At 38.1% G+C, this 13,210-nt stretch overlaps 1 protein-coding gene across 1 annotated transcript; it reads right to left on the bottom strand.

Moving 5' to 3' along the window:
- Positions 1-6,055: 6,055 nt before the first annotated feature.
- Positions 6,056-11,647, bottom strand: LOC145139359 (uncharacterized). The gene is made up of 10 exons (XM_079073210.1): positions 11,413-11,647; positions 8,406-11,302; positions 8,089-8,182; positions 7,449-7,533; positions 7,231-7,364; positions 7,057-7,180; positions 6,883-6,973; positions 6,677-6,806; positions 6,181-6,549; positions 6,056-6,102 (listed from the first exon to the last, which is right to left on the bottom strand). Exons 1-10 carry the CDS (start codon positions 11,645-11,647, stop codon positions 6,056-6,058), a joined length of 4,206 nt encoding a protein of 1,401 aa, XP_078929336.1.
- Positions 11,648-13,210: the final 1,563 nt, after the last annotated feature.

Raw genomic sequence — 13,210 nt, 5'->3', positions numbered from 1 at the left:
TCCTATGACAACCGTTCCCGCTTGACCCGTGGAATGAATCGGGCACGGAACATATCCCTGAAGTGCTCCCAAGTAACATCAGCTCTCTGATCATCAGTGTACGACCCAGTCGCCAATCTCCACCAGTCCTTGGCCCCGGACCTTAGCAGGGTCAGAGCACACCTGACCTTCTGGTTAGTAGGGCACGAGCAGGTAAAGAAACACCCCTCCACATCTAAGATCCACCTCATAGCCTTGATGGGGTCTTGCGTCCCATCAAAAGTAGGGGGCTTTGTGTTATCGAAGTCCCTGTACTGGAAGCCCCGAGGGACTCCTCCTCCTCCCCCTGTCGCTGTTACAGCCGATGCAACTGCAGCGGCAGTCGTCTCCGCAAGGGCTGCGTATCGCTCGTCGAAGTACTCGACCATGGAGGGCTTGATAGACCCAAACATCTCCGGTAGCTGTGCCCGGAAAGCAACAACAACCTCATCATGCAGGATCTCCCGAATCCTGGCGTCCAACTCCTCTGTACCCATCTGCACCACGGGCTCAGGTGCTGTTGGCCCCTCCTGGCCCCCATCTCCTGATCCTGATCCTGAACCGGATCCAGTCACAAAGCGTCTCGTCATCACCATTCTGAAACATACCACAAGATATCAGATAATCCACATGAACAACTGGGAGCCAACTCCCGACTAAATCCTGGGGTTGTGACTTCCTTGATACGCGTATGGGTCCTGTGCTTTCAGTAGTACGGGCCCATACTACCTTCCACACCTACCCATATTTTTCTCAAGTATCACCACAACACCCTACTAATACATAAACATAGCGAGCGCTCAATCCTCACTCCTAGAGGAATGCTAGATATCTCATAACCCATTCATCCATGAAACTTCCACCAACCCTGCAGCACTAGTGTATGCTAGCCATACATAACACTGGACCCTATAGACTTTCGAATATCCGATCCTACCCTAAGCCCTAATCAATGAGAACAGAACATAAGGTCGAACCCAACATTCTCAGGCTATAAGATCTTACTTATGTATAACCGTGATGCATACACTAAGCAACTACAGTAATGATGTCAATCTCATATAAGGAAAACCCTAGGCTAGCAGGCATCATATAATCAGGCAAATCTATCATGCAATTCCTGAAGATCCCTAGCCTATCTCTAGCATGCTGTTCCAACATATCACATAATCAAATAATTGTATGGTATTTTGGGGTCTACTTACTGGCTCCGGCTGATCGTACACCCTGCATCCTCCTTTACTTATTTGAAAACCATTTTAGAAATCATATTTGAAAACCTTTCCTTGATTTGAGACTGGATTCACACTCATGTTCCTCCAATTCACTCAAACCAAGGCTCTAATACCAACTTGTAATACCCATAAAAATGAGACCAAATTTAAACTTTTCAAAACATTAAAGATCCATTAAGGATTACAAATTTGTTTTCCAAAATAGTTTATATTAGAGTTTTTCCCCAGAACCATAAACAAAACAGGAGGAGCTGTACGATCATGCCTTCGCCTTGTCGCGATCCCCTGATGTACCTGAAACAATAAACTGAAACTGTAAGCCCAAAAGCTTAGTGAGCTCCCCCAAAATACTGATACACTGCACATGACACACAAATAAGCAACAGCATGTACTGGGTCCACAGCTTTGCAGACTGGATCACCCCTGAGCCCACGGTGTGAGTCTGGATTGCCTTACGGGCCCACAGCTCACATCTGGATTGCCATCGAGCCCACAGTACGAGTCTCCCTTAGCCCGTAACTGGAATGCTCCAGGGTTTGTTGGTTACCGCACGGAGCAGTATCACCTCAACCCATCCCATATAACATATCAACATATAACATAACTACTGAGCATGCAGATATTCATATAACAACACGGGTAGTCCTACAGATCTACCTAACTGGCATAACCACTAGCATGCAACACTAACTCATACTCAACATAACCACTGCTAGGATAACATATCCAATGGGCCGACCTTGATGCCTTAGACCCCTTAGTACAGTGAGGATAACTCACCTTGCGACTGCCGACTGGAAATAGAACGCTCAACTCTCGAATCACCGCCACGAATCCCACCACCTATACCCAACACATCTTAAGGTTTATAAATTCCTGAATACCCCAGAAGTCAACTGGTCAACCCTTTGTCAAAGTCAAAGTCAACTGTCAAGGTCAACAGTCCATGTTGACCTCAACTCGTCGAGTACCATCAGCTACTCGCCGAGTTTCTTGCAATACTTGTCCGCTTGCCGAGTCACCAGAATGACTCGTCGAGTTCCTAAGGTTCGTGGTCGAAGCTCCACGACCACTTGTCGGGTTTTCCTTCTTGTAACTCGACAAGTCCACACGCATCCATTATTTGGGAAACCTTAACTGACTCGCCGAGTTGTTCATCCAACTCGTCGAGTCTACGACAATCTTCATCGGACTCGTCGAGTTGTTCATCCAACTCGTCGGGTCCATGCCCATCTTCATATGACTCGTCGAGTCGACCATGCGGCTCGCCGAGTCCCTTCAGTCCTTTAACCATACATACACTTTTAAGCCATGCCAAAGGCTCCAAATTGCAGATCCAACTTCCTTAGGCATGCTTATCACGTAAAGTTTCAAACTTTACGTGCATGTGAGGCTTTTAAGACCCTAAATTGACAAAACTAAGCTTGAAATGAAGTTACACACTTGAGGGAAGGCTCATACTAGGAAAAGTTGATGACTTTATGAATTTAGAGGCCAAGGGGAGTCCAGATCTGAAGTTACAACTTCAGATCTTGGCTTAAGCACAAGAAACCTTTCTTAAAACTCATGCAAAAGAGGGTTTAGGTGAAAATGAGCCAAGGAGAACGGTCAAGTACCTTCAAGAGAGTGTTTACTGATGCAGATCTTGAATCCCACGAGCTCTTGCTTCAACTAGCTTGTTTCCCCAAGTGTTTCCTTCACCCAAAATCCTTCCTCCAAGCTCAAACTCTCCAAAAGAACACACACACACACGACTTAGGGTTAAAGAGGGACAACAAACAGTAAAGGGGAGGCTGGGGGAGGCCAATGATCCTTTAAATATGGTGAAATGCCCCAGAATTTAGGGTTTCATCTGCCAGCTCGTGCTCATCGAGTCCCTTCTTGGACTCGGTGAGTAGGTCACTAAAACGCATGGACCATCCCGCTACTACTCGACGAGTAGGGCGACCAACTCGTCGAGTAGACCCATAGACCAAGAAGGATTCATACATAAATCAATACCTGAGAATCGGGGCGTTACAATATCTAATTATAAAAGTACATTTTTTACTAATTATGATTAATTGAGTCATTAAAATATGATAAGTACTAGGCGAATGCCCACGCATTGCGCAGAAACACCTATATAGTTGAAATCTTTACAAATATATGTTTTTTTTAATATAACGATAACGTTGTTGTTAAATTTGATATAATAATTCGTATACTAAATTGATATATAATACATTGATTATTTTGAATTATATGAGAATATATACATCTATTATAACTATATAATCGCAATCGTTTCAATGACTTCTACCTGCGAGTTACTCATGAATAAAATTAAATATAATATATGACTTAATGTTATTTATAGTTTTTGTTATTGTTAATTAATTTTTTAAAATTTATTTTCTTAACGTTTTAATTTCTATCATTATAATTATTTAAAACATCAGACATTATTTTTTTATTTTAAAGGTAACAATATAATCATTTATATAAAGTTATTTTTAACTATTGTTATTGTTATTTATTTTAAGCTACTTTTTTGAAAACTTTTAACGATTATGCAAATATTTTTAGGAAATACTTTAGTTAAATTGATATTATAATTTAGTTTTTTGCATTTAGCACTACAATTTATCACTTTTAACTATTCACAAAATATTCATTGAGTTTTTTAAGTGCAACTGAAATTTATATTTAAGTTGACATTGTAATGTTATATTTAAATTAACAGTTTAAGTATATTTTGTCCAAAATATTCCAAAGTTATAGCTTTAAATTGATAATGGTTTACATACAACAACATATTAAATCTAATAAATTAAGTATAATATGTTAAAAGTTAAAGACATAACTTTATAAGTATAAGTAAATATATTATTTTAATATTGAAATTTAGTTTATTTATGATTACACTTTAGGTTTGATATTTATTTAACCTTATTAACAAAATTATAATCATTATTAGAAAGACACTACAATTTATCACTTTTAACTATTTACAAAATATTATTTGGGTTGTTTAAGTTAAACTAAAATTTATATTTAAGTTGATCCTGTAATGTTATATTTAAGTTTATAATTTAAATATTTTATACAAATTGTTCAAAAGTTGTAGCTTTAAAATGATAATGGTTTATATCCAACAATATATTAAAACTAATAAATTAAGTATAATATGTAAAAAGTTAAAAAAAAACATAAATTTATAAGGAGAAGTAAAGATATTCTTTTAATATTGAAATTTAGTTTATATATGATTACACTTTAGGTTTGATATTTATTTAATCTTATTAACCAACTTATAATCATTATTAGAAAGAAATTGAAAAGTCATGGGAGTTTCAAATGAATGTGGTGAAAGGAAAACTTCATGAGAGTTTCAAATGAATGTGGTAAAATAAAAAATGTTTCCTTTATAATATAGTATGATATGATAAGGATTGCATGGGTTTATCTTAATATAAAACTTAAATTGAAAAGCTAAATTAAAAAAAAGAAATAGAAAAAAAACTATTTTATATACTAATCAATTTTTTTGAAATATGTGGGTTTTTAATTAATTATAACTAGTGAAGAAACCCGCGTTGCGGGATTGGAATTTTTGGTTTGCATAATCAGAATTTATTATGATAGTCGAAATACATGACTTTTACATTTATAAAGTTGTATTCGTTTATGGAGAGTCGCAAGTATGAAGTCCAGATTGTTTTCTATTGATTGGTCGTCAATAGCTGCATCGTGAAGCAATTTTTTTAGGAAACCACACTCTTGGTGTTGTTCATCTGTGGCGATGGTGTTATAGGATTTGTTGTCCATGACGAACCCTTCTCTCAATCTGGTATGTGCAGGCGTGCAGCTGCAAGCAGATCCTGTATTTACTGGGAGTCTAATATAATAGATGTGGAAAGTGCAACGTGTTTTCTCGGGGTGCAGATGGATGAATATAGTGACATGAAAGTCCTAGTGTCTACTTTTCAGGTGGTGTGCTGTCAATTTTTTGTACTTGTTGGAACCTTTTATGTCATATCGTAACGCATAGATACTGAAAATATTTTTTTATTGGTCAAAGAGGATTTAGAGAGCAGTTTGGGCCCAATACATGAGTTACTGGGGATAAAGGCCCAGTGCAGTAACAATAAAAGAACATAAGTTTAGCCCAGTTGTTTTGCAGTCATTGAGGATATATAATTTTTAGTCATTCAACCAAGAAAATGTGGTATTGGGTTTTCCAATTTTATGATAATTTATGATTTAATCAGAAATTAACTGTATGTTTACTATTTAACTTTGTCATTATGTTGTAGAAAGGATCCGATGAAAATGAGAGGTGTCAAGATTGATACGTTGGAGGCCTTTAAAGAAGTATATTTATTTATCATGGGTTGTGTAGAATATAAGATGGTTTTATATTATGTATCTGTATTCTTTCTTAGTATGGATTGTCGTATTAGATGTGGTTTGTAGAATGATGGTAAATCGTAAATATTAGTCTTTTTTTGTAGCGATATATGTATTCTGAACGGAATCGTAGTGACTTACTTTAGCGCTTATGTAATATCTCCTGAGCTATTGAATATGTTTGGATCTGTGTTGTTGTAGAGCACAGTATAGGATGCAAAAGATGGAATGCATTTGAGAGATATTTATCATAAGGCATAGGAGGAAGTTAGATTGTAGCAGGTAAAGGTGTTTGAACAAAAAACTGAGTGGTATAAACATATCATATGGAAACGTAGCTGCCAAGGATAAAAAAAAAAGTAAAAAGATTTAAGATGAAAGCATATATCCCAGCTGCATTTGTAGCCAATCAAGGGTTGTCTTTATGCGACCTTAATCTTTTCTGAGGCTGTTTCTCTGTAGAGCAAGAAAAGTGAGTTAGTGACAAAGTTTATATTGACATTTTTTGTGTGTGTAATAAGATTGTTTGTATACCTAAAGGGGTGTAAGACAACCGTTTTGAGACATCTGATTTTTGTGATGTTGTAGATCCAATTGAATCTTTACGGTATTGGTCAGGTAATCTGGTTTCAGCCATCGGGGTAGGGGTCTGTGGGATTGTTGACTGGGCGACAGGTTGGAGATCGGCAATATCCACAAGGAGAAAACGGATGGTACCAGCTGCTGAGGTTCTTAGTAACTGAATTGTCATTTGTTTTACAGGTGATGTATTTGTCTTGATAGAGGTAGGCAAGTTTCGTCTACCTAGGTGTGTATTTTCTGCAAAGAGTTTGTCTGGCCCTTTGCCAATTATTTTTCGTGCGACAGAATCAGTTATGGATGCAGATAAGACACCAGTTTCGTCTATAACAGTTACATTTAATTTATATCTGCATAAAGACATGTGTTACTGAGTCTGTGGTAGGTTGTCAATTTGTTGTCACGTTTAGAAGGTGATGAACTTACATGAAGTTTGGTGTTGTAAATGTACCATGCGCACTGCAAAACCAGTTGGTGCCTTTTTCAAAAATAGGATCTTTACAGACAGGACATGTCACTTGACACCAGTAATCTTTAAAGAAGACATGTTGGATTGATGCTCTCAGGTTGAATGTCTTATCCTGAAAATGCAGAAAAGGAAGTATATATAAATCATTTAGAGGAGATATCCGAATAAATTGTTTGGTTATGTATTACCAAAAGCTCAGAACGTGTCCTCTTTGTGAGGTCATCAATTGTTGTTTGTATGCCTGTATGTTCACTTATAGGTGTTGTTGGACCTGTATAGCTGCGGAATGCAGAAAACTTATGTTAACTAATTTGTATGTCTGTGATTATGCTGACATCGTTGACTTTGTGGCAGTTGTTTACCGGTGTATCAGTAGGGCAGTGTCTGGGATGTCAGGATTAACATAGAGGTGTGTTGCAACTGAAGATCCGTGCCTAAGCACTTGTTTAGAATAAACAGAGAAGGGGGTAAATTTGTTGGTTTTGTCTTTGTAGAAAAGAGATATCCAATGTAAAACAAAGATGAAGAAATAATACCGTCAGTTCTGGAAGCCTTTAGGTTGGTAACTGCAACAACTGTTGTTATAGGGAGAAGCAGTAATTTTTGACGATCAAACTTCTCTGGACATTTGGTGCATTCTTTCCAAAGATTAATTGCAAGTTCATCACCACTGAATTTGATATACACAATGAAGACTAATTAGAGGATTTAAGAACATGTATATATATATACAATATTTTTATTGTGGCATTACTTTTCATCAGCTAAGACCAGCAATAGAAAAGGCTCTCCATCTTTTTTGTTGCAATCCTTCACTTTGGTGATGACTCCAATGAAATCTGTAGGTGTGAGAAACATATATTCAAAAGAGAAGAACTGTGATGTTACCTACACAATTTAATGTGAATGTTTTTGAAGCAATGATAGGAAAGAGGAAAAAATAGAGATATACATAAAAAAAATGTAAAATTGCGTCAACAATGATTATAGATTTCATGAGGTACCTGGACAATATGGTGGGTTTTCTCCCAACTCTAGAATTTGTTTTTTTGGTAGGAAACGAAACCAACTTGTTGGAAGGATAGATGTGTTAGGCATTGGTTGGATCGTGGATGCAATCCCAACATCTATGTAGAAATCCTGTTCTAACATTTTTTGATATTGATCCAACAGAGGACATGTATATTCATCAATGGTAAAACAGTCAGAGAGTGTGAGTATAGACTCTATATAACCCTGGTTGGTTCGTTGGCCTAATATCTGAATGGCGTCTCTCTGATACGGTTATTGACATGTGATGCTAGTTAGTTCTGATAAAAAAAATCTTTACAGAAACAGAGAACAAACACAAAGTTAAATAAGAACAGCTTACAAATTTGTCGACTGCCAGATACCATGTTTCATGGCGGCGGTTATCTGGTTTCCATTTCCGTAGTATCCGTACTTGTAATGGTCCTCCAATACAACCATATTTGAGTTCTGAAATGGCTGTCATCTTGTATTCAATAGTTCAACTAATATACAGTTAACACTTGTTGTTAGAAAGAATTACATAATTTGTAACTGGTAACAACGGAGTAAACAGGTAAAAAAAATTAATAAAGTAAAGCAAAAAGTATATAAAAGATAATATTATTGGCTATGGAATTAGTTAAGCAAGAAAAAAAAAAGTTATTTACTTTTCCATTATATTATGATTACAAATTTATACTTTAGACAACAAATCTCTGAAAACTACATTTTTTGTCAGATTATGGACATTATTGTCATCATTGTTTATGAGGACTTTGATCGAGTCTGGAGATGTTGCCCTAGACAAAGCAACATAAAGTTGACCATGTGTGAAAACATCTTGTGGCAGATAGACTCCAATTTTCTTAAGTGACTGTCCTTGGCTTTTGTTTATTGTCATGGCATAACACACTTTAATTGGAAATTGTTTTCTTGCAAATGAAAAAGGTAGGTCTGGTGGATTGTGAATGAATTTGATACGGGGGATGTATACTTGTTTCCCAATACACGTGCCTGTTATGACAGTTGCTTCTATGACCGATGGAAGTAAGTGGGATACTATAAGTCGGGTACCATTACAAAGACCATCCTTCTGACTAATGTTTATCATCAAAATAATGGGGATCTTTGGTTTTAAGGTAAGCAAATGTGCAGGGATGTTAGCAAAATGCAGTTGGTTTAGAAATTCTATTGGATATAAACCTTCTAATTCTGACGTGTATTTACCATTAGGTTGCATTGTGTCTGTGCTCCTATAAATCCTGTGAACGTTACCTGTCATTTGGACAATGTGTTCGTTAATTTTGTCAGCAGCCTCATTTGTGGGGCATACAATTGCTCTATCCGAAAGATCAATAGCAGATGCGTTGTGAAGGACACCATCCCCATAAACAAAGTCTATCAGAAGCTGCAGTGAGTTCTTTGAAGGAGGAATTAAAAGATGGTCTGGTATCTTTATCCAAAATGAATTTGTTGGGTCTTCTTTGTCAGGTTCACCTATAGTCCCATTACCAACTTTAAGTATCCATTCTGCGAAATCCGACGTAGAGAACTGGCAAGCAGGAGCAGCAGTTGCATTCATCAGCCTCATATTATCAGTTAGCCTGTAAACCTTAAAGGATGTCCACAGATAAGAATGAGGCAATGTTGAAGAGATGATGGCTTCGCGTGTACTCTTTGACTTTACAGGTAATGTTTGTCTAAAGTCTCCTCCAAGAAGAACAGAAACACCACCAAACGCTTTATCATCACAGTCAAGAATGTCACGAAGTGAGCGGTCGACACATTCAAAACAACGTCGATCACTCATTGGTTCTTCATCCCAAATAGTTAGTGAGGTATGTTGTAGCAATTCTGCAAGTGATGTCTTCTTTTTAATGTCACATGATTTTTTTTCAGATAAGTCAATAGGTATTTTAAACCTTGAGTGGGCTGTCCGGCCACATGGGAGCAGAAGTGAGGCTATTCCAGAAGCTGCGACAGCAAGAACAACCTTCCCCAGTGATCTGAAATATGAGATAATAACAGTCCATAAGAAGGTTTTTCCAGTACCTCCATGTCCATAGACAAAAAGTAGACATTGTTTTTTCATCTCATGTGAAGTAAGAACTGCATGGTAGACAGCCAGTTGCTGTTTGTTTAGACGTGACACCATTTGGAGATGTTGTCTATATAGATCTTCTTTGTCATACATGTTTTCTTCCAGCAGAAGACGGTTGGTCAGGACATTTGTGGAAGAAGCTAATGGAGTGGATAGCCTGAAGTCAGCCAATGATCGACTTGGAGTACTTGATCGGAGGATGTTCTCTAGATCCAGAAGAAGCTGTTGCTGAATTATATCAGAATGTACATCAAGGCTGCTATCTGGAAATTCTACATGAACTCTATGTACATAATCATCCACCATTTTATCATATGCAGCTTCCCACAGTGATACTGGATTGGTGACCTCACAAAATAAAAGAAGATGACAGAAAAGAGACCGTAGCTGAGCGGAAGTGCCCCAAGATGACGCTTCATTAAACGCAGCCATCCATTCAATATCATCTCCTATCAAACCAAGAACGTTACATGCATCACGGAAAGTTGGATGTAAGACGCCTGATACTGTCCGAACATCTTCATATGATGTACATCCTTTTTGGTGGCACAACAACATCCGTAGATAGAACAGTTCGCCTGAAGATGGATGCACAAAAAGCAGCCTACCGATTGCTGTTGAAGATTCATAAACCCTTGGTGACCATTCTTTTGAATCTGAATCCCATTTATATTCTTTTGGATAGTCCATGTAGGTTAGATCATGTCCCGTAGGGTCACGTGCATTACTGTCGAACCATCCTAGAAGTGGTGTTCTTCCGAGGGACGGATTACTAAGCACACGGTGTAGTGGCATATCAGCTCTAAAGATGACATTTTGCATATGAGGCAAATGGACAGGCAGTGTCATTACAGGTGGACGTCGGACATGTATATCGAAATTCAGAATCCTCCATGCAGCCTCATGAGGACAAACAAACCGGCCATCAAGGAAGGCATTTACCTCGTTAATTGGGCGGATGTCATGAGCGGAAGTGGTCTCTGCAGAAGCCTCATTTTTCTGAACTGTGAATCTGATGCGTTCGACGCCTTTTGATATGTATTTGAAAAGGTATTTTACCATCATGTTCCAACCACAATATTCCACATTTATATGCGCTCTAAACCGGGAAGATAATCTTTTGTTGTATGGTACAACATAACCATTGTCAATGACGATCCCGTTTCCCATTGTGTGACGTGACTCACTGTTTCTTTTGTAACAGGCATACCCATTTTTGTCAAAGAAAGTGCTCTTTTGGAATGGTTTTGGATACTTCTTGCTGCAATTATCGTTCTTCATACATGGTGCAGACTTATTTAATAATCCACAAGGACCATGAATCATGCAGTTTGTTATTACATCATACAGCTCTCTTTCTAATAAAGGATCAGGCAACTCTGCAGTTATATACCTATCAATGTCAGCCGGTTCTTTTATCCTATCTGCAGATGATGTCCATAACAATGTATGACAATGTGGAAGGCCTCTTTTCTGGAATTCTATTGTGTATAGATCTGAGTACACATGAAATGGACGTGTCAGATTACAGAAACAACTATATGGTAGAAAAGAAGGTATAAATAAATGAATGTACGATGCAGTGAACAACTGAATAGACACTTACATCCAATGACATCACCAAAGGTCTTGTCTTCCTTCATAAACCTGATAAAGGCGTTAATTTTTATTTGGAAGACATGTGAAATAATGTCAGCTCTACTGTGAACATCACGCTGCTGATGAAGATCCATAAAGCGTTGGATCTCTGGCCACTTACTGTTACATGTGAAAGTAATGAAAAACTGTGGATTACCATACACCCTGCAAATAGCTAGTGCATCTTGGTAATGTTTGTACATGTAACGGGGACCACCAACAAAGGATGCAGGTAAATAAACACGTTTACCCACCACTTTACTGTCCCTATCGCCCTTCGATAGTGCATCATATAAACCACTCACATAATCTGACCTTAGCTATTCTTGATGATGCAGAATGTATTTCAACCGATCTGCCTCAACACAGGTATATGCGTCGACCAGATATTGCTGGAAGAGGCGCCCTGATTCCAAGACATGTGAGTATATATGCTGACGCGGATGTATCTGATAGCTGTAATACATGTTGACTGAGTTTTTTTTGCACAGGAACCGGTTTTGTTTTGAAGCTTTAAACGTGATGACCAACCATCCTCTCCATATGGAAACAACAAAGGGTATTGTAGGGGCATATAACTCGGATGTAATTTACTAACACGCTGAGCATTACCACCTTTTGATTGGACAACAATATCACATTTTCCACAAATATTTTCATCACCTATGATCATACACCCTAGGCTACCCGGAGCTGGAACAGTATATCTATGATCAGGGAGGTCACTATATAAGCAGACAGAGTAAGATTGTAATCCCATTTCATCAGCAATCTGTTTGGATGTTTTGAAAGTACGTATGTACTCATTGTGTGCTGTTAAACATCCTATAAGAACTTTAACTGTCTCAATGTCCAAGTCTTTCTTTTTAACAGAAGGAAAGACATTAAGTCTGTTGGAAGCTTCATTGTCAGTGTCATAAGTGTATAATTGCAAGAATCTAGGGCCGTTATTATCTTCAGGACATAGGGACCCAATCGAGTGGTAGATTTGACGAGAGACTTTAAAAACATATGGTCCACGACCATCATTAACTGCTTCATCGACATCAGCCCCAAAAGAAGTCATAGAGAACATACTGTTGTATGCCCTGATATCAGCCATGAAGCGACTGTTTAAATAAAGGGATCGAATTTCAGGAGGTGGGGGGAAAGGGTAAGGGAGGATAACGGTACCAGACTTACAGCATTGAGTGTACACCGGCCGATTAGCAGTTGAGCCGGCTATATTTCTTTCAGCAAACCAAAAAACAGCACCACAAAATTGACAGACGCAGTTACAATCCCCAATGTCCAACGTTAGAGGAAGAGGAAGAACCTTCAATCCTTCCATTCTAGCCGATTTGGGAAGGAAACCATCAGAGGAAGACGAAGAAGGCGCCTTATAAGCAAATTTCCGCTTAGGCATTTTACAATTCGATCTGGGAAGGGAACCATGAGCAGAGGAAGACGAAGAAGGGCTAGTATAAACAGAGTTCCGCCTTGGCATTTTACAATTTGAAACATGAACATATACAATGGAAAGCAAAATGCAAAGAAACAACACCAATAAACAGAAACGGAAGAAGATGCGTGAGTACAAACCTGCAAAGAAAGCCGACGATCCTCCTGAGAAGAACAAAAGAAAAGAGCGATACAGAAGGTAGGGGGGGAAGTGGAAGTGGCAAAAACGAACGACAACGAAAAGAAACACGTAGAAAGGAGTTTAACAAATGAAGCCATGTGTAATCCACTATCACCTAAAGAGAGATGTAGAAGCGGTGGGAGTT

The sequence above is a fragment of the Lactuca virosa genome, chromosome 9 (assembly GCF_052849685.1).
Source record: "Lactuca virosa cultivar CGN04683 chromosome 9, Lactuca_virosa_CGN04683_v6, whole genome shotgun sequence".
Classification (NCBI taxonomy): Eukaryota; Viridiplantae; Streptophyta; class Magnoliopsida; order Asterales; family Asteraceae; genus Lactuca; species Lactuca virosa.
Note: the sequence above shows the minus strand (reverse complement) of the source record. Positions and strands in the feature narration are given on the sequence as shown.